This window comes from Haematobia irritans, chromosome 5 (genome assembly GCF_050003625.1).
Source record: "Haematobia irritans isolate KBUSLIRL chromosome 5, ASM5000362v1, whole genome shotgun sequence".
Classification (NCBI taxonomy): Eukaryota; Metazoa; Arthropoda; class Insecta; order Diptera; family Muscidae; genus Haematobia; species Haematobia irritans.
In genome coordinates, this window is record NC_134401.1 from 111,410,862 (window position 1) to 111,433,905 (window position 23,044).

The window sequence follows — 23,044 nt, forward strand, 5'->3', positions numbered from 1 at the left end:
GTGGAGGGTATAATAAAATGAATTCTATTGTTTTGTTTTCACAAATGTATGCTACTTCAATTTTATTCAATCTACTCCACTTTTTTCCAAAATCTACTTCACTCAATTTTTCACCAGCGGCAGCACTGCTCACAAACAACAATACTTTAACTAACTCAATGCATGGAATGCACTAATACACACTCATTTCCAATTTGTGCATTCTGATGATGTACACATTTTGGTGCCTATGGTTGTTGTTTGCTTGCTCTCCCAACAAAAAAGAAAAACAATATAAGCACTGTGGAGTCCTCTCTTGTGTGTGTTTTTTTTTTGTTTTTACTGTTGACCACTAAAGTATTAAGGGACCATAATAAGTTTGAGAGTGTTTTGGCGGTATTTGAGTTTTAAGAGCAGATAAATAGATAACAAAAACTCTTAGAAAAGTCTTAGATAAATGTATGAAAGGTCAGATAAATTAATTAAGCAATGGATTGAAATGAAAAAGAACAACACAAACATACAAACACACTTACCTATATGAACTGATCATGGTATGAAATAATAACTACAATATAAACACATTAACTATTACAATTCTTACTCATAAACACATTTGAATAAATATACAAATAAATCACACTCAGGGTTGACACAAAAATTCACTTAATTTCCGAATGGATGCAACACACAAAATCAACTGGACCAGGCAAAGGTAGAAGGCGAACTGTCTACGCTTTTTGGATACCAAAATATAATCCCTTGCCCACATAGTGAGAGAGGTAAGGACAAATATTCACCTTTCCAGTGATGCCAACTTCCGAATGGAAAAAAACACCACAAATATTTTATAATTTCTAATACCCCATTTCTCATCACAAAAATTTCCTACCCATTTAAAAATCAGTCTGTTTCTTAAGATTCCTATAAACTTTTATAAATATTTTTGACTTTTGTTAATCTCTACATAAATAACTACTTTATATACAGATCTATGGGCCATGAGGTTTTATTTGTGTTTTCGAAAGGCAATATTTATTTTTTAGTTTTGCTTGTAGATTAGATCTATTTATCGTAGTTTCGATTTATGTATTTTCGGCAGGCAATTCAAAATAAAAGACAAATTTGGGGTCTGCTGGTAACATATAAAAAGAAACAAGTATATACGGCGGTCAGTTCGTCCAGGCCGAATTTTATGTACCCTCCACCATTTGTAATTGTTAGTCCATACGGCGCATATATTAAACAGAAAAAGGCCAATTAAATACATATATAATTCAGTTTGACTAAAATTTTCTATAGAAATACAATTTTGACAAAAATTTTCTATAGAAATAGAATTTTGACAAATTTTTCTATAGAAATAAAATTTTGACGAAATTTTCTATAGAAATAGAATTTTGACAAATTTTTCTATAGAAATAAAATTTTGACGAAATTTTCTATAGAAACAAAATTTTCTATAGAAATAATAATATGACAAAATTTTCTATAGAAATAAATTTTTGACAAAATGTTCTAAAGAAATAAAATGTTGGTAGATTATTTTTGGCGATATGAACCAATTTTTGTGTTATTGGTGATCGGATATATATAACTATAGACCGATATGGACCAATTTTGGCATGGTTGTAGCGGGCATATACTAGCGCAATGTACCAAATTTCAACCGAATCTGATGAATTTTGCTCCTCTAAGAGGCTCCGGAGGTCAAATCTGGGGATCGGTTTGAATGGGGGCTATATATAATTATGGACCGATATGGACAAATTTTTGCATGGATGTTAGGGACCATATACTGAATTTCGGATTAATTTTGCTCCTCCAAGATACTCCGGAGGTCAAATCTGGGGACAGGTTTATATAGGGGCTGTACATAATTATGGACCTACATGGACCAATTTTTGCATATACTAACACGACATACCAAATTTCAACCGGATTGGATGAATTTTGCTCTTCCAAGAGGCTCCAGAGTTCAAATCTGGGGATTGATTTATATGGGGGCTATATATAAGTATTGACCGATATGGACCAATTTTTGCATGGCTGTTAGAGAATTTATACTAACACCAAGTACCAAATTTCAACCAGATCGGATGAAATTTGCTCCTCCAAGAGGCTCCGGAGTTCAAATCTGGGGATCGGTTTATATGAGGATATATATAATTATGGACCGATGTGGACCAATTTTTGCATGGTTGTTAGATACCATATACTAACACCATGTACCAAATTTCAACTGGATCGGGTGAAATTTGCTTCTCAAGAGGCTCCGCAAGCCAAATCTGGGGGGTTGGTTTATATGGTGGCTATACGTAAAAGTGTTTCAAATCGATAGCTTGTTCAGTTCGGAAGTTAGCGTGATTTCAACAGACGGACGGACGGACATGCTTAGATCGACTCAGAATTTCTTTATGGGGTCTTAGAACAATATTTCGATGTGTTACAAATGGAATGACAAAGTTAATATACCCCCATCCTATGGTGGAGGGTATAAAAATTGGTTGATAGAAAATAATTAAATTTATAAGTGGGTAAATTTGATTTACCGAATAACTTTTTTTGAAAAAGTTCGCTAACAAACCCATTCTTGTCTAATTTTCGTTAATAATGTCCTTTGAGCCTTTCAATATGAATTTTTTTATTGTTTTTGTTTTTTTTTGACGTTATGCAAATACTACCACATTCACAACTTTATTTCCTTAAGGTTTTATATGTAGATGTACTTTTTTATTTTGGGAATAATTTAATACCTTGAGAATATTATAATAACATAAAGTAACATAATAGGGAAACCAAAAACAAGTAAACAAACTTCCAACAAGATGTATTTTCCACAAAAATTCGCCGTATGGCGGGGGAATCATTTTTAGTATTTGAAATGAGCTGAATTATTAGGAAAACTTTATTCCGGCCACAAAGGTTAGATAAATACGCAGTTTTTTCCATATTTCCATAGAAACATGACGCAAATAAAAAAACTAAAAGGGTCAGGAAAAAAGCCAGAAAAAACCTTAAAACGAAATGCTAAGCGACAAAAAAAACCAGATCTAGCGGGAAGAACATCTGTGCAAACTGAATATGTTCGATATACGTTGTTCCAAGTACACAGTTTTATGTGTTTTAATATATATTTATTTTTTTTAATTCAATATATAAAATATATTGTTCAAATTGAAAAAACACTAAAAGTTCTAAGTGAAAATGCCGAGAAACACTAAGTTAGTGGTTAGTTTTTTTAAAGGCATTAAAGAGGCAATTTAATGCTTTTAGAAAAAAAAGCACCAAATTGGCAACACTATAAAATTGAGTCTCTCTTGCTTGCTCACTAAAGCTGCATGTGTTTCCGTTTCCATCTGCTTGTGTTGTGAGTGGTGAGTATTTCAAATTCTCTCTGAGGTGAGGTGAGTATTTGAATTTCTCTCTTCGCTCAACAGACAATATTTGACTATGCAACAACCACACAAGCAGTTTATTTCTTACCCTCGCGTAGTCCAGTTGGTCTGGGTGGTTGCGCACATTTGTCGGTAAAGTGAAATTTTTGGCCAAACGTTTGTGTGCTTTATTTAAGTGTATTAAAAAATTGTCTCTATACATGCAAGTGCTTATGGTTATAAATCATAACGGTAATGTGTTTATATGTATTCGATTTTTTACTCCATCCTATTCATCAATTCTTCACTTGTATAAGCTTACAAGCAATCAATGAAGACATGTAAGTTCACATTTTTTATTTCTTGTATACATACAATTGCTAACATAAGTTGGGTGTTCATTTTATCTAATGACTAATAACTCCATTTATCTTATATTCTCTTGCATTCATTCATCTCGTGCTCATAAAACACAAAGTCCCGCCAAAAATTCTTAACTCTCACTCTCTTTAATTATAATCTTACTGTGGTAGTATTCACCAGAGTACAAAAAAACGGGTGGTCTAAGAGAGAAGTTAAAAATCAACACGAAAAGAATAAAACCAATCATAGAGAGGGAGTGTAAGTATCGGTTTTACATCAATATGATCCGATATGAACCAATTTTCGCATGGTAATTAGGGGGCCAAATTTCCCTCCAAATTACCATTGATCAGATGAAATTTTTTGCTTCAAAAAATGAACTACCTAGTTGGTTGGGGTTTTTACGACAGTTAAAATAAAGGAACCAAAAACATAAAGTATGACTATATTATATGTTGAACGCAATTTTCTCTGTGTGGTTTTTCTACCTATATTTCAAATTCCTCTACAAAAAGAGCAGTTTAATTGCCTCCCTTTTGATATATTAACTGCTACTTCTTCAATTTGATTAATAGTTCTGTATGCCCCTATTGAAATTAGAAAAAATTTGATCAAATGTATATATATAGCCCCCATTCGATACATATGCCCGATTTCGATAAATGGTATCATATCCGTTCTAGAAACATTGCGTTCTAGGTGAAGCCTATGTCCAAGTAATTATATACCGATATGGACCTATTTGTGCATTTTCTCTAAGAACATACAAAAAATTTTTTTTTGATTCAAGCACGAAATTAATTGATCCAATCAAATTTTTAATTGAAATGTATTCAATCACAGAAATGATAGTAGCAATTAAAAATTTAATTGACAGCCAATTAAAAAATTAATTGATACTATTAATTTGTGTGATTGATTTTTGTTTCAATTAAAAAAATTGTTGAATCAATTACATTTTTAATAGAATATTTTTTAAACCTCAATTAAGATTTTAATTGGAAAAATTTTCATGAAATTTTTTTTCTGTGAGGAGTGGGAGCAGATCGAAATTTTTTTGCTCGGAGCGAAGCAATTTTTTTCTCCTGAGCGGAGCTGAAAAAAATGGCCCTCTTCGAATTCCTATTATAAAAAATAGCCGCTAGGATTTCTAGAGCATTTTGAAGACAAACTGAATATTTCAAATTGTACCAATTTGAATTTGTACTTTTGGGAAGTAGGATGTACCAAATTTAGTACAACTGTATCAACTTTTACACCCCCGATTTGAATGTATCACCAGATTACCAATCTTATTGATGACATATCAATGGTACATAAATGTAGGAAAATGTTAACTAATATGTAGAATGTATTCTTCCTAATTTCTACGAAAATCACATCGTTCAAACGCAAAAGATGTCGTTGGCACTATACGAACTTCAACATTCTTCAAAATTAGTTAATTTTAACTTAAAGTCAGGGTCACTTTTTCTGGGTGCGCAAGAATTCACCTTTTATACTAAGCAAATTTCGCATTCGTACACTAATAGAAAAAATTGCGTTCCACAATCGTGAACGGACGGTGACAAAATTAAATGATTACGAGATGTATAATTTTATATTCAGTTTCAAGCTATTTTCATGATCAGTGAATTTTCTGTACCCTCAAGAAGTGAAATCTGTTTATATAAAACCAAAATCCTATAAACGTTTTTGTGGGACTAAAATACAAGTATATTTAAAATTTCAGGCAAATTGGATAAAAACGATGGTTTCTAGAAACCCAAGGAGTTAAATCGGGAGAACGGTCTTATGGGGGCTATGCCAAAAATAGGGACGGATACACACAATATTCACCACATCTAATTGTAGTTCCAGAAACTAGACCTCAAATCGGTTTATAAGGGGGGTATATCAAACACTGTACCGATGAGCAATATATTCGTCACACCTATTTTTGGCCCTAAAAACCTATACACGCAAAAAAATAATTCTTTCCTCCCAAACGAAATTTTAGACAAACAAAGTTCGTTTCTCATTTGCTTTTCGCTGTAAGGAAGTGTATTTGGAAGAAAAGTATATACTTTTTGTGATAAACGTTTATTCTTTTCCAGGATGTAAAAACCATTTCATAAAGACTAACTCAAAAAAATGTTTTTCAGGCTAATTGCATTTTCCCTCACATCTTTCTCACTTCCACGAAGATTTTTAGTTCTTAGCACCTTTTTCTGTAATACAAACAATGTAGAAGAAATTATACGATTTTATAAATTTTTAAATTTTTTTTACCTTTCGCCTGGACGCAGAATCGAACCGCGGACCATGCACTTTGTAAGCCAACACACTAACCACTGAGCTATGTACCTGTTATGGTCATCAATAGATAAATATCCATATAAGTTATATTTATATAGCATAGCTTGCGGCGCCCACGAACCGAATAAACAAAGTTTATTTAACAGAAACAAACATTTAGTTTGGCACCGTGGAGCAGTGGTTGCTACGTCTGACTCTCATGCCAAGGGTCGTGGGTTCGATCCCTGCTTCGACCAAAGTTTTTTTTTTTTTTTACATACATTCTACATATGTTCGGAAGATTCCGAAAAAAATGTTCAACATTACATTGTACTATATTAAATTTTGAACTGTAAAATGTGTTTTATTAAAGACCAAAAGTCAGAAAAGAACAGTGTTTGATATAAACGAAATGGACTCTGTTGTTGTTTCAAAAATAACTTTTTTTATTGAAAAAATAAAAACTTTGTAACAAACGAATTTTTTTGGTGATAAAAGTTTAAAATTTTCGAAGCAATTCAAAAAACTCTAACAAGAGAAAAACGTTTTCGGTACACGTTTTCCAAACGTTTTTTTTTCTATACGTGTAGATATCCAATTTGAGGCTAATTGGATAAAAACTACGGTTTATAGAAACCCAAAAAGTAAAATCGGGAGATCGGTTTGTATGGGGGATATATCAAAACATGGACCGATACTCACCATTTGCGGCGCACCTCTTTATGGTTCTAAAATATTTGTAGATTTCCAATTCCAGGCAAAGTGGATAAAAAATACGGTTTCTATAAGCCCAAAAAGTAAAATCGGGAGATCGGTCTATATAGGGGCTATATTAAAACATGGACCGATACTCACCATTTTCGGCATACATTTTAACGGTCCTAAAATACCTCTAGATATCCAATTTCAGGCTAATTGGATAAAAACTGCGGTTTCTATAAGCCCAAGAAGTAAAATCTGGAGATTGGTCTATATGGGGGCTATATCAAAACATAGACCAATACTTACAATTTTTATGGTCCTAGAATACCTATAGATTTCCAATTTCAGGCCAATTGGATAAAAACTACAGTTTCTATAAGCCCAAGACCCCAAATCGGGAGGTCGGTTTATATGGGGACTATATTATATGGGGTGCAAAAAAAAAAAAAAAAAAAAACAAGTAAGGAAAGTCTAAAGTCGGGCGGAGCCGACTATATTATACCCTGCACCACTTTGTAGATCTAAATTTTCGATACCATATCACATCCGTCAAATGTGTTGGGTGCTATATATAAAGGTTTGTCCCAAATACATACATTTAAATATCACTCGATTTGGACAGAATTTGATAGACTTTTAAAACATCTATAGACTCAAAATTTAAGTTGGCTAATGTACTAGGTTGGAACACAATTTTAGTAAAAAAATCTGGGAAACATTTAAATATGAATCAATTTTAAGGGAACTTCGGAAAAGTTTATGATTTATCGCTCGATATATATGTATTAGAAGTTTAGGAAAATTAGAGTCATTTTTACAACTTTTCGACTAAGCAGTGGCGATTTAACAAGGAAAATGTTGGTATTTTAACCATTTTTGTCGAAATCAGAAAAACATATATATGGGAGCTATATCTAAATCTGAACCGATTTCAAGCAACTTTGGCACACATGACTATATTACTAATTGTACACCTAGTGCAAAATTTCAACCAAATTGGGCCAAAACTCTGGCTTCTGGGTCCATATAAGTCCATATCGGGCGAAAAATATATATTGAAGCTATATGTAAATCTGAACCGATTTCAATCAAATTTGGCACACATAGCTACAATCCTAAATCTACTCCCTGTGCAAAATTCCAACCAAATTGGGCCAAAACTCTGGCTTTTAGGACCATATTTGTCCATATCGGGCGAAAGATATATATGGGAGCTATATCTAAATCTGAACCGATTTCAATCAAATTTTGCACACTAGACTACACTACTAATTGTACTCCTAGTTAAAAATTTCAACCAAATTGGGCCAAAACTCTGGCTTCTGGGGCCATATAAGTCCATATCAGGCGAAAAATATATATGGAAGCTATATGTAAATCTGAACCGATTTCAATCAAATTTGGCACACATGACTATACTACCAATTGTACTCCTTGTGCAAAATTTCAAGCTAATCGGGATAAATCTCTGGCTGCTGGGTCCATATAACTGCATATCGGGCGAAAGATATATATGGGAGCTATATCTAAATCTGAACCGATTTCAATCAAATTTAGCACGCATAGCTACAATACTAAATCTACTCCCTGTGCACAATTTCAACCAAATTGGGCCAAAACACTGGCTTTTAGGACCATATTAGTCCATATCGGGCTAAAGATATATATGGGAGCTATATCTAAATCTGAACCGATTTCAATCAAATTTTGCGCACTTGACTATACTACTAATTGTACTCCTAGTGCAAAATTTCAACCAAATTTGGCCAAAAATCTAGCTTCTGGGGCCATATAAGTCCATATCGGGCGAAAAATATATATGGAAGCTATATCTAAATCTGAACCGATTTCAATCAAATTTTGCACACATGACTATACTACCAATTGTACTCCTTGTGCAAAATTTCAAGCTAATCGGGATAAAACTCTGGCTTCTGGGTCCATATAAGTGCATATCGGGAGAAAGATATTTATGGGAGCTATATCTAAATCTGAATCGATTTCAACCAAATTTGGCACGCATAGCTACAATGTTAAATCTACTCCCTGTGCACAATTTCAACCAAATTGGGCCGAAACACTGGCTTTTAGGACCATATTAGTCCATATCGGGCGAAAGATATATATGGGAGCTATATCTAAATCTGAACCGATTTCAATCAAATTTTGCGCACTTGACTATACTACTAATTGTACTCCTAGTGCAAAATTTCAACCAAATTCGGCCAAAAATCTGGCTTCTGGGACCATATAAGTCCATATCGGGCGAAAGATATATATGGGAGCTATATCTAAATCTGAACCGAATTCAATAAAATTTGGCACACTTGACTATACGACTAAGTGTTATGTTTGTACAAAATTTCAAGCAAATCGGTATAAAACTCTGGCTGCTGTGCCCATATTAGTCCATATCGTGCGAAAGATATATATGGGAGCTATATCTAAATCTTAACCGATTTCTTCCAAAATCAATAGGGTTCTATTCTGACCCAAATTAGGAACATGTGCCAAATTTGAAGGCGATTGGACTTAAATTGCAACCTAGACTTTGATTGGACGCACAGACGGACATGGTTATATCGACTCAGGGACCCACCCTGAGCATTATTGCCAAAGACACCATGTGTCTATCTCGTCTTCTTCTGGGTGTTACAAACATATGCACTAACTTATAATACCCTGTTCCACAGTGTGGCGCAGGGTATAAAGATTGCTTCATTATTCATATAGACTGTAGCGCGATTACAACAGACGAACAGACGGACATGGTTATATCGACAAACTTATTATAACCCCGTCACCATTCTATGGTGGTGAATAAACGAGACTCGTTTTGTTAATCTTTTTTTAAACAAAAACAAATTTTAAAATCTATATACAAGCAAGATTATTTACTGTGTTTTCTTTATTAACCATAATATCCGTTGGTATATCAACTAAATTAAAATAAGCTCTAAACGTTAATTAAACTAACCAATTTTACAAATCCTGATTAATCAACTAAATAACTAGAACATTTATATATTTGCAAATTATATTAACATTTATAATAATTATATATTACTTTGTACTCTTTAAAATTGAAGATGTTCTTAGAAAACATCTCAATTTGTCTAATATAAGACCTAGTGTTGAATTGTGTTTCGAACCAAGACGAAGCTTAAATACTTGATAGGCCAATGTACAAAACACTACATATAGACCAATTAAAACTGAAAAAGAACGCCAATAACTTATGGTCACATTTCCGGCAAGACGTAATATAAATTTTGGTTTACTGGACCAACACATAATCTCAGTCGAAGGACAGGGGAAATCACCTCGGCCAAAACCTAGTAAAGTATCTAAAAGACCTTCCAAAGGATATCTCACGAAATTGCCATAGGCAACGATGTAGCCCAATAATGTGAGTTGATCTCGCTCAGCGGGATAAGAAGCCATTATTATCATACCGGCCATAATGTAAGGACCCAAGAATAAAGCATGCTGTAAGATACGATCCAGAATGATAAGTTTAAATTAATATTCCAGCTGTGTCTTAGTATGACTTACCAATTCACAGAATCTAGCTCCGAGAAGTAGACCAAAACTTGATGCCATTAGCGATGTGGCAAATGCTACGCCCAAGAAAAGAGCAAATCTATGTAATTCCATTGGTTGGCCACTTGGCAGGTAAATCAACGTAGCATCTATAATAGCTGTGAAACAAATCATCAACAGTTGCGATGTTATTAAAGCCATGAAATAAGAACTCAAGCGATACCATCGGTTGAAACATTCACGTCTTATATATTTCATATCGTGAGGAACTGTGGAGAGAAATTAAAATATATATTAAAGGGGTGAAAGGGTATCGGGTAAAATTATACCCATCTAAACTTACTACTATACTATCTTTGTCATTCCGTTTGTAACACATCGAAATATTGGTCTCAGACATATATATTCTGGGTCGTAGTGCAATTCTTAGGCTGTCAGTCCGTCTGTTCACAGAAAATAATATTATAATTTTTGAGCTAACAATAAATTGTTGTTACAGAAAATTTTTAAGTTCAACAAAAATTTTGTTGATATAACAAAATGTTAGTTGGTATAACAGAATTGGTTGCTAAAGTGACTAAAATCGTAATTGTATTTACAAATTACGTTGTTAGCTCAAATTTAAACATAATTTTAATTGTATTGACAATCAAATTAATTAATATTTTTTGTGTGTTCAAATCGCGCTAGCTTCCGAAAAAAAACAAACTATCGACTTGAAACTTTGTCTAAATGGTTATTATTAATGTAGATCGGATGGTAAGGGAAATGGGCCATATTGGATATGAACCAATTTTTGCATGATTTTTAGAGAGAATATACCGACATCACATACCTAATTTAAAGCGGATGAGATAAAATTTGTCCTTCCAAAGGATCAAGAAATTAAATGTAGGGATCTGTTTTTACGAAGACAACATACAATTATGGACCTATGTATATGAACCAAATTTTTTAAGGGCATTAAAAACATATATGAACATCATATACCAAAATTCAACCGCATCGGATAAATTTTGCTCCTCTGCCAATTTAATGAAACTTTATTTAAAAGTAACATACTCCTTTATTGCACACGATGTACCAAATACAACTTTTGGAAACGGAAATAAAATTCGCTACAATACTATATTAAATTTGTAATACGAAATCTCAAAATGTGTCTTATTTAAGGCAGAAAAGAACAATGATTGATATAAAAAAATGTACTATGATTTTGGAATAAAAAGTATTTCTTTTTATAGCAAAAATAAACATTTGGTAACATTTTTTTCTGGTGATAAAGGCACTTTTTGCAAGAAATTTAAAAAAAAAAAAAAAAAAACAAGTATATACGGCCGTAAGTTCGGCCAGGCCGAAGCTTATGTACCCTCCATCATGGATTGCGTAGAAACTTCATCTAAACACTGCCATCCACAATCGAATTACTTAAGTTGCGGTAACGCTTGCCGATGGTAAGGTACCTCCTAACACCATCTTCTAAATTGTATGTATGTCCATACGTGGTATATATTAAATCAAAAAAGATCGATCCAATACGTATATAATTCAGTTTGACAAAGTAAACATACAATTTTGACAAAATTTTCTACAGAAATAAAATTTTAACAAAATTTTCTATAGAAATAAAAATTTTCTATAGAAAGAACATTTTGACAAAAATTTCTACAGAAATAAAATTTTAACAAAATTTTCTATAGAAATAAACTTTTGACAAAATTTTCTATAGAAATGAAATCTTGGTAGATTATTTTTGGCTCGAGTGGCAACCATGATTATGAACCGAATAAAATTTGAACAAAATTTTCTATAGAAATAAAATTTTGCATGGTTGTTAGAGACCATATACCAACATCATGTACCAAATTTCAGCCGGATCGGATGAAATTTGCTTCTCTTTGAGGCTCCGCAAGCCAAATCTGGGGATCGGTTTATATGGGGGCTATAAATAATTATGGACCGATATGGACCAATTCTTGCATGGTTGTTAGAGACCATATACTACCACCACGTACCAAATTTCAACCGGATCGGATGAATTTTGCTCCTCTAAGAGACTCCGGAGGTCAAATCTGGGGATCGGCTTATATGGGGGCTATATATAATTATGGGTCGATGTGGACCAATTTTTGCATGGTCATTAGAGAACATATACTAACACCATGTACCAAATTTCAGCCGAATCGGATGAAATTTGCTTCTCTTAGAGGCTCTGCAAGCCAAATCGGGGGATCGGTTTATATGGGGACTATATATAATTATAGACCGATGTGAACCAATTTTTGCATGGTTGTTAGAGACCATATTCTAACACCATGTACCAAATTTCAGCCGGATCGGATGAAATTTGCTTCTCTTAGAGCAATCGCAAGCCAAATTTGGGGGTCCGTTTATATGGGGGCTATACGTAAAAGTAGACCGATATGGAACAATTTTGGCATGGTTGTTAGAGACCATATACTAGCACCATGTACCAAATTTCAGCCTGATCGGATGAAATTTGCTTCTTTTAGAGCAATCGCAAGCCAAATTTGGGGGTCCGTTTATATGGGGACTATACGTAAAAGTGGACCGATGCCCATTTGCAATACCATCCGACGTACATAAATAACAACTACTTGTGCAAAGTTTCAAGTCGATAGCTTGTTTCGTTCGGAAGTTAGCGTGATTTCAACAGACGGACGGACATGCTCATATCGACTCAGAATTTCTCAACGACCCAGAATATATATACTTTATGGGATCTTAGAGCAATATTTCGATGTGTTACAAACGGAATGACAAAGTTAATATACCCCCATCCTATGGTGGAGGGTATAAAAATACAAGAAACGAAAAACGTTTCCAAACATTTTTTTCTTTGAGTATATCTGTATTTTAATGGGACCTCTATATATTAATTTATTAGCGTTGGTGTTCTTTTGGACACATAAATACAATGAAATTGATCAAATTGAATTAACCCGAGTCGAAGCGCTGTTGCCACAATTTTTTTTTTACATTTTCTAAAGAAATTAATTTTTAACAAAAATTTCTATAGAAATAAAATTTTGACAACAATTCCTATAGAAATAAAATTTTGACAAAATTTTCTATAGAAATAAAATTTTGAGAAAATTCTCGATACAAATAAAATTTTGAGAAAATTTTCTACAGAAAAAAATTCTATAGAAATAAAATGTTGATAAAATATTCTATTGAAATAAAATTTTGACAACAATTTCTAAAGAAATAAAATTTTGACAAAATTTTCTTTAGATATAAAATTTTGAGAAAATTTTCTATAGAAATAAAATTTTGAGACAATTTTCTATTGAAAAAAATTTTCTATAGAAATAAAATTTTGATAAAATATTCCATTGAATAAAAATTTTCTATAGAACTAAAATTTTGATAAACTATTCTATTGATATAAAATTTTGATAAACTATTCTATAGAAATAAAATTTTGATAAAATATTGTATTGAAATAAAATTTTAATAAAATTTTCAATTGAAATGAAATTTTAAGAAAATTGTCTATAGAAATAAAATGTTGACACAATTTTCCATAGAAAATGTTGACAAAACTTTCTATATAAATAAAATTTTGGGGAAATTTTCTATAGAAATAAAATTTTAAGAAAACTTTCTATAGAAATAAATTTTTGATAAAATAATCTATTGAAAAAAAAAATTCTATAGAAATACAATTTTGATAAAATATTCTATTGAAATAAAATTTTAAACAAAACAAAATTTTCTATAGAAATAAAATTTTGAGAAAATTTTTTATAGAAATAAAATTTTGAAAAAAATTGTCTATAGAAATAAAATTTTGGCAAAAATTTCTATAGGTACAATTAAAAAAAAAATAAAATTTTGAGAAAACTTTCTATAGAAATAAAACTTTGACAACATTGTCTATAAAAATAAAATTTTAACAAAATTTTTTGTAGAAATAAAATATTGGCAATACTTTTCTATAGAAATAAAATTTTGATGAAATTTTCTATTGAAATAAAATTTTCAATAGAAATAATATATTGACAAAATTTTCTGTAGAAATAAAATTTTGACAAAATTTTCTATAGAAATAGCATTTTGACATAATTTTCTATAGAAATAAAATTTTGAGAAAATGTTTCATAGAAATAAAATTTTATATAAAAATAAAATTTTGATAAAAAATTCTATTGAAAAAAAAAATTAATAAAATTTTGTCAAAATTTCCTTTAGAAATAAAATTTTGAGAAAATTTTCTATAGAAAACAATTTCAATAGAAATAAAATTTTGAGAAAATTTTCTATAGAACTAAAATTTTGACACAATTTGCCATAGAAAATGTTGACAAAATTTTCTATATAAATAAAATGTTGACAAAATTTTCTATATAAATAAAATTTTGGGAAAATTTTCTATTAAAAAAATTCTATAGAAATACAATTTTAAAGAAATAAAATTTTGAGAAAATGTTTTATAGAAATAAAATTTTATATACAAATAAAATTTTGATAAAATATTCTATTGAAAAAAAATTTTAATAAAATTTTCTTTGGTAATAAAAATTTGAGAAAATTTTCTATAGAAAATAAATTTCAATAGAAATATAATTTTGAGAAAATTTTCTATAGAGCTAAAATTTTGACACAATTTGCCATAGAAAATGTTGACATTTTGTATATAAATAAAATTTTGGGAAAAATTTCTATTGAAAAAAAAAATTTCTATAGAAATACAATTTTGATAAAATATTCTATTGAAATAAAATTTTAAATAAAACGTTGACAAAATTTTCTATAGAAATAATATTTTGACAAATTGTCTATAGAATAGCATTTTGACATAAATTTCTATAGAAATAAAATTTTGGCAAAAATTTCTATAGGTACAATTTTTAAAAAATAAAATTTTCACAAAATTTTCTACAGAAATAAAATTTTGAGAACATTTTCTATAAAATGTTAAGAAAACTTTCTATAGAAATACAATTTTGAAAAAATTGTATATCAAAATAAAATTTTAACAAACTTTTTTGTAGAATTAAAATATTGGCAATACTTTTCTATAGAAATAAAATTTTCAATAGAAATAAAATATTGACAAAATTTTCTGTAGAAATAAAATTTTGACAAAATTTTCTATAGAAATAGTATTTTGACATAATTTTCTACAGAAATAAAATTTTGAGAACACTTTTTTTTATAGAAATACAATTTTGAGAAAATTTTCTATAGAAATAAAATTTTGATAAAATATTGTATTGAAATAAAATTTTAATAACATTTTGTCAAAATTTTCTTTACAAATAAAATTTTGAGAAAATTTTCTATAGAAATAACATTTTCAATAGAAATAAAATTTTGAGAAAATTTTCTATAGAACTGAAATGTTGACACAATTTGTCATAGAAAATGTTGACAAAATTTTCTATATAAATAAAATTTAGAAATAAAATATTGGCAATACTTTTCAATAGAAATAAAACTTTGATGAAATTTTCTATTGAAATAAAATTTTCAATAGAAATAAAATATAGACAAAATTTTTTGTAGAAATAAAATTTTAACAAAATTTTCTATAGAAATAGCATTTTGACATAATTTTCTATAAAAATAAAATTTTGGCAAAATTCTGTATAGAAATAAAATTTTGACAAAATTTTCTATAGAACGAAAATTTTGACAAAATTTTCAATAGAAATAGAATCTTTACATAAATTTCTATAGAAATAAAATTTTGACAAAATTTTCTATAGACATAAAATTTTGATAAAATTTTCTATAGAAATGAAATTTTGACAAAATCGTCTAGAGAAACTAAATTTTGAAAAAAAAAAATCTACAGGAATAAAATTTTTGTAAAATTTTCTATAGAAATAAAATTTTGACATAATTTTCTACAGAAATAAAATTGAGAAAATTTTCGATAGAAATAAAATGTTGTGAATTTGGCTTTTTAGGTAAAATTTTCTCCCAATTTTGTTAGTATATTTTTGGCTCGAGTGGCAACCATGGGTCGAAGTCGAGGCTAATGGGAAATGCAGTCCTACTTTTGAGTATGCGCCAGAATATTTCCCACTACTACTACACTACTGTTGCTTACTTACCACTAGCCAACATAGGAACCATTGTCAAGAAGAAGAACATAATTGAGACAATAAGGGAAAAATGATAATTGAATATGCTGTATTTGGCATTACTGCTAACATTTACATTGGCAAAACCCAGCAGGAGAGCGCACAATATATGAACAATAAGTTTTATGCGTAAATTGGTCTGAAAATAGGAAAAATAAAATCCAAATTAATATCCATTATGACATTATCATTAAATCTAATCTCACCTGATCTCGCCAGATTTGTTTCAAGAATCGCATGTAAATTAATTTATATTCATCCCACCAAGAATTATGATTAGATGACTTTAATTCTAAATACTGATTGAAATTATTCCTAGAATATGATTCCATTATTATTGGATTGGACTCAACTTCCGAGTTTGGCAACCAATTGGAAATTTGACCATTTTTTATTTTATCAACCAAATCATGATGGAAATCTCCATAAGATTTCATGGCAACTTCAATTACTAGAAAATTCCGCAAAAAAAAGAATTTTGATTAACATTGGAATGTTGCTAAAATTGTTTATACTGCTTACTAAAATCAGTAGGATTATAGGATACTGGACAATATAATTCGAACTGTTGCAGATATGGAACAATATGGTCCATTGTCCCCTGATAAATACATTGACCGCTTGACATGGCATACACCTTGTCGAACATTTGAAATAATCTGGCCGATGGACAATGTAACGAACATATAATAGTGCGTCCACAATCGGCCAATTTTTTTAACAGTTTTAGGCACGTTGAAGCTGAAACTTCATCTAAACCCCTAAAAAAAGAAAGATATGGATTAATATGTGTCGGTTAGTACGTTGGTGATTTGCAAGACTGAGATACAGAGAAAACTATTGAATTAAACATATAATAAACTGCACTCATGCTTCAAGAGCTTAAAGTTACATTTTTTCTGGGAGCATGGCCCATTTTTTAAGCAAAAATATTTTTTTCTCGCCAAACATATACATACAAAATTTTCTTGAACTTAAATGATGGTGCTGGAACTTAACGGATATTCGAAAATAAACCGTGTCCGAGAAAGACCAAAAAGTATTTCTTTTTGATTTTGTATAATAAACCAGCAAAAAATTTGGAAGTTTTTCTAAAGGTCCATCTTTAAAAGCACTTCCAAAAATGTCCTATCATAGATTTGTTTTCTTCTAACTACACAGGAAGTTTTTTGACAATTATATAATTTTTTATACCTCGTTGTTTTCATATTTTTAATGAGTAATTTTAACAAAATTTTTGTCGAAAAAATGCAAAATCCATTTTAGAAAAATTTTGATTTTCTTAAATATTTGAGATCAAAACTAATCTACCAAAATTAGATTTATACCTCGTTGTTTTCATATTTTTAATGAGTAATTTTAACTTTTTGTTGCAAATGTTTAAAAAAAAATTTTTGAATTTTTGAAAATATTTGAGATCAAAAATAATGTACCAAAATTAGATGAAAATTTTACCAAAACTCTACAAATTTAAAAACAAAAATCTTATTTTAAATTATATAATATTTTGCCAAAATATTATTTCTATAGAAAATTTTTGCCAAAATGTTAGTTCTATAGAAAAATATTGCCAAAATTTATTTCTATAGAAAATGTTTGCCAAAATTTATTTCTATAGAAAATTTTTGCTAAAATTGTATTTCTACAGAAAATTTTTGCCGAAATTTTTTTCTATAGAAAATTTTTTAAGAATTTTATTTCAATAGAAAATTTTTGCCAAATTTTATTTTTGTAAGAATTTTATTTCTACAGAAAATTTTGCCAACATTTTTTCCAAAATTATATTTCAACAGAAAATTTTGTCAACCAAAATATAGAAAAAATTTCATTTTATATTTGTCAAAAGTTTATTACTATAGAAAATTTTTTCAAAACTTTTGCTAAGATTTTGTTTCTATAGAAAATTTTTTGCCAAAATTCTATTTCTACAGAAAATTTTACCAATTGTGTTCAATAAAAAATTTTGCAAAAATTTTATTTCCATAGAAAATTTTGTAAAAAAAATCTCTTCTATAGAAAATTACATATTATTTCTATAGTAAATTTTGTCAAAATTCTATTCCTATAGAAAATTTTTTCAAAATTTTATTCTTATAGAAAATTTTGCCAAAATTTTATTTCTAATGAAAATTTTGCCAAAATTTTTACTTTACAGAAAGAGTTTATTTTTATACAAAATTTCCAAAAATTTTCTTTTATAGAAAATTTTGTTAAAATTTTATTTCTGTAGAAAATTTTGTTAAAATTTTATTTCTGTAGAAAATTTTGTCAAAATTTTATTTATGTAGATCATTTTATAAATATCTTATCCCTATAGAAAATTTTTTCAAAATTTTATTTCTGTAGAAAATTTTGTCAGAATTTTATTCTTATAAAAACGTTTGCCAAAATATTATTTCTATACAAAATTTTGCCAAATTTTATTTCTATAGAAAAGTTTGCCAAATTTTATTTCTATAGTAAACTTTATCAAATTTTTTATAGAAAATTTTGCCAACATTTATTTTATGGAAAATTTTGTTAAAATTTTATTTCTATAGAAAATTTTCTAATGAAAATTTTGCCAAAACTTTTACTTTACAGAAAGAGTTTATTTTTATACAAAATTTTCCAAAATTTTCTTTTATCGAAAATCTTATCGAAAATTTTATTTCTATAGATTTTTTTTTAATTTTTGTTTCTATAGAATATTTTTGCCAAAATTTTATATCTATAGAAAATTTTTTAAAAAATTCATATCTGTACAAAACACATTATTTCTATAAAATGTTTTGTCTATAAATTTTCTATAATTATTTCTATAAAATTTTTTTTCAAAATTTTATTTCTGTAGAAAATTTTGTCAAAATTTTATTCGTATTGAAAATTTTGCCAAAATTTTATTTCTATAGAAAATTTTGCCAAAATTTTATTTCTATAGTAGACTTTATCAAAATTTTATTTCTGCGGAAAAAGTTTATTTTTATAGAACAGTTTGCCAAAATTTATTTTATGGAAAATTTTGTTAAAATTTTATTTCTATACACACAGAGAAGTGATTGTTTGGAAATCGGTTGATGTAATGAAAATTCTGCATTAATAATTAAATATCAATTGTCTCAACATATATACTCTATTTACAATCATACGTGGGTCTTTACTACAGTATTTCATCTATTTCAATGGATTTACGGTTGTGCTAGAAGACATACAGTTGTAGGAACTAAATGTCTCTGTTTTGAAAATTTTTGCCTGAATTCGGATGACACGACCTGCCGCAATTAATTATCGAAACTATCACTTAGTTATCAGCACTTACGGATGGTTTTCACAACCGAATATCATTTGAATTATTTTACATATGTCATTTCTATTAAAATATTAATTTCATGTCGAAACAGACGATTTCAAATTAAAACGGTAGAATTCTCAGCAGCGGCAATTTCTTAAATCTTCTATAGAATGATCTACCAAATTATTTGAAGAACTCGGGAGGAAATAGATTGGATCAGAATCAATGGTCAAGGAGTCAAATATACAGGGAAATCAAGATAAGATAGAAAATGTACATCTGTAATTTTACAAACAAAAAACGGTAAAGATTGGATACACCATGTATGTAGGTCCAGATTAACTTATACGAGTATGTTCCAAAATGGATTGGGATATATCTCAATTTCTAATTCAATATGTTCGTAATTGCTATTACATGGGAAAACGGCCTTTGTGCTCCGAGGTACCAGTTTTATGTACCAATCGATACAGTTTCGACAGGTATTTATCCCTAGCATCGTCTAGTCTTTAATTTGATCAATTAACCAAAATCTTTTTCTTTTAATTTAGTAAAATACTGGTCATAGAGGTTGATAACTGAAATACATGGTTTTACAAAAGAAATATGAACTTTCTCGATAGCTGATGAATTCGGAAAAATTTTAGATTTTACTTCTGAACCATTTAAACCGACATTTTTACGTTAAGATTATAGCAAGTATTAATATTTGATTTTTGCCGAATAGGGTGATTTGCAATTCATAGCGAGCTGATTTATAACGAACATAATCGAGCCATTTTCATGATTTGATATCAAATACATTGTTTTTAGATTTATACTATACATATAATAAAATAAAATAAAATATAATATTTGATTGGGAAGCAATTGGTTTTTAATTCAGTCAGGAGTAATATTAAAGTCGGGCAACAGAACCGAATGATGAAGGTAGCTATAACCGATGTCGTCAGCAGACCCAACCAACACCACATAAGATATTAGTTGCGTCGATCGAATCAGTCGGGTGACACAACTGCAAACTGGTAGTTGCTACAACTGCCAAAAGGAGGTTGGCAATAAATTCGATTGTCACAACCAATCTGTATTCTCTGTGTAGAATATTTTTGCCAAAATTTTATTTCTACACCTAGACCTCGCTTTGCGTCGTTTCGCTGTGTGTTGTTTCGAAGTTTCGTCACTGCTGAATTTGTTCTAGTTTTAACTTTCCGTCGTTAGATTTTCGAATTTGCGTTGTTATCGTTGTTATCCATTTCCAATTGGTTTGCCATAGAAACTCATAATTCACTTTGCGTCGTTTCAGTTTGCGTCGATTTTTTTTTTTTTTTGGAACGTATCTGCGACGCAAACCGAGGTCTAGGTTAGGTTAGGTGGCAGCCCGATGTATCAGGCTCACTTAGACTATTCAGTCCATTGTGACACCACATTGGTGAACTTCTCTATTATCACTGAGTGCTGCCCAATTCTATGTTAAGCTCAATGACAAGGGACCTCCTTTTTATAGCCGAGTCCGAACGGCGTTCCACATTGCAGTGAAACCACTTAGAGAAGCTTTGTAACCCTCAGAAATGTCACCAGCATTACTGAGGTAGGATAATCCACCGCTGAAAAACTTTTGGAGTTCGGTCGAAGCAGGAATCGAACCCACGACCTTGTGTATGAAAGGCGGGCATGCTAACCATTGCACCACTGTTGCTCCCAACAAAGCGAGGTCTAGGTGTATATAAAATTGAAGTATCTCCTAATAGGAGAGGAGTATTTTGCAAAATCTACCAAAACATCAAGAAGTCTACTAATCTACCAAACAGTAAAAAAAAATACCATTTTTGGTAGAATTCTACCAACTGTGGCAACCGTGATAAGAATACTTTAAAAATAATAAAAAAAAATTTACAAAAATGTTATTTCTAGAGAAAATTTTTGCCAAAATTTTCTTCTATAGAAAGTTTTTGCTAAAATTTTATTTCTACAGCAAATGTTTCTCGAAATTTTATTTCTATAGAAAAGTTTGTAAGTATTTTATTTCTATAGAAATTTTTGTCAAAATTTTATTCCTATAGAAAATTTTTAAGAATTTTATTTCTATAGAAAATTTTTTCAACATTTTTTTTATGGAAAATTTTGTCAACATTTTATTCCTGTAGAAAAAAAATTTATTTCTATAGAAAATTTTGTCCATTTTTTTTTTGCTAAGATTTTGTTTCTAGAGAAATATTTTGCCAAAATTTTATTTCTATGGAAAATTTTGTCAATTTTTTTTTTCAATAGAAAATTTTTTAAAAAAATTATTTCTATAGAAAATGTTGTAAAAAATTTATTTCTATAGAAAATTTTGTCAAAAGTTTACTTCTATAGAAAAGTTTGTCGAAATTTTTATTTCTGTACAACATTTTAGCAAAAATTTTAATTCTGTAGAAAATTTTTTTCAAAATTTTATTTCTATAGAAAATTTTGTCAAAAGATTATTCTTATAGAAAAGTTTGCCAACATTGCATTTCTTTAGAAATTTTTGCCAAAATTTATTTTATAGAAAATTTTGTTAAAATTTTATTTCTATAGAAAAGTTTGCTAGTTTATTTCTATAGAATATTTTTGCCCAAATTTTATTTCTATATAAAATTGAAGTATCTCTTAATTGGAGAGAAATATTTTGCAAAATCTACCAAAACATCAAGAAGTCTACTACTCTACCAAACAGTAAAAAAATGTACCATTTTTGGTACAACTGAACTGTTGCAACCGAATACTTTAAAAATAATAAAAAATTATGAAAAATATTTATTTGGCGAAATATCACAACAATTTTTAATTCACATCCTAAACTCTGAACTCGAATCACACCTTAAGAAGTGATACAAATTCAGTGCATCGGCTGATGAAATGGTGGACATCCGTTCTATGAGAAGCCCATTCATCTCTTCTGCTCCAAGTTTGCACTACTTCAGGGTCCAAAAATGACATGTTCACTATTTTTAGGGGCGATGCTTTTTTGCTGTAAAGTTTTTTGAACGTTTTATAATAAACTTATGTTTTACTTACGTTGTTGGTTCATCTAGGAATAACACCGAAGGATTGTCTATTAGCTCTATCGCAATGCATATCCTCTTCCGTTGACCACCAGACAATTGTGAGATCAATGTGTTGATGTGTTTATGAAGATCAAAAATATTCAAAATTTCATTGATAACAGCCGTACGTTGTTCTTCCGAGCATTTGGATTCTAATTTAAGTTTTGCAGCGAAAACCATTGTTTCCATGACAGTGAAATAGGGATTTATATAATCGTCCTGTAGAACATATCGTGATATTTTACGAAATCCTTTCTTCACTCGAGGCTGATTGTTGACATTAATTTGGCCCGAAGTCTTTTCGATCCTAAAATTAAATGATAATGGAGTGTTATTAATCAAATC

At 29.5% G+C, this 23,044-nt stretch overlaps 1 protein-coding gene across 2 annotated transcripts in view; it reads right to left on the minus strand.

Annotated features, from left to right (window-relative positions):
• Nucleotides 1–9,563: 9,563 nt before the first annotated feature.
• Nucleotides 9,564–23,044, minus strand: part of LOC142238554 (ATP-binding cassette sub-family G member 1-like) — a 50,115-nt gene continuing 36,634 nt past the window's right edge. For both annotated transcript variants that reach the window (XM_075310246.1, XM_075310248.1), the window contains 6 exons: nucleotides 22,671–23,006; nucleotides 16,883–17,121; nucleotides 16,567–16,811; nucleotides 16,331–16,499; nucleotides 10,254–10,510; nucleotides 9,564–10,187 (listed from right to left, as the gene is read on the minus strand). In XM_075310246.1, the coding sequence (XP_075166361.1) occupies nucleotides 9,762–10,187; nucleotides 10,254–10,510; nucleotides 16,331–16,499; nucleotides 16,567–16,811; nucleotides 16,883–17,121; nucleotides 22,671–23,006 (1,672 nt within the window). In that variant the 3' untranslated portion in view covers nucleotides 9,564–9,761. The remainder of the gene's footprint in view (nucleotides 10,188–10,253; nucleotides 10,511–16,330; nucleotides 16,500–16,566; nucleotides 16,812–16,882; nucleotides 17,122–22,670; nucleotides 23,007–23,044) is intronic.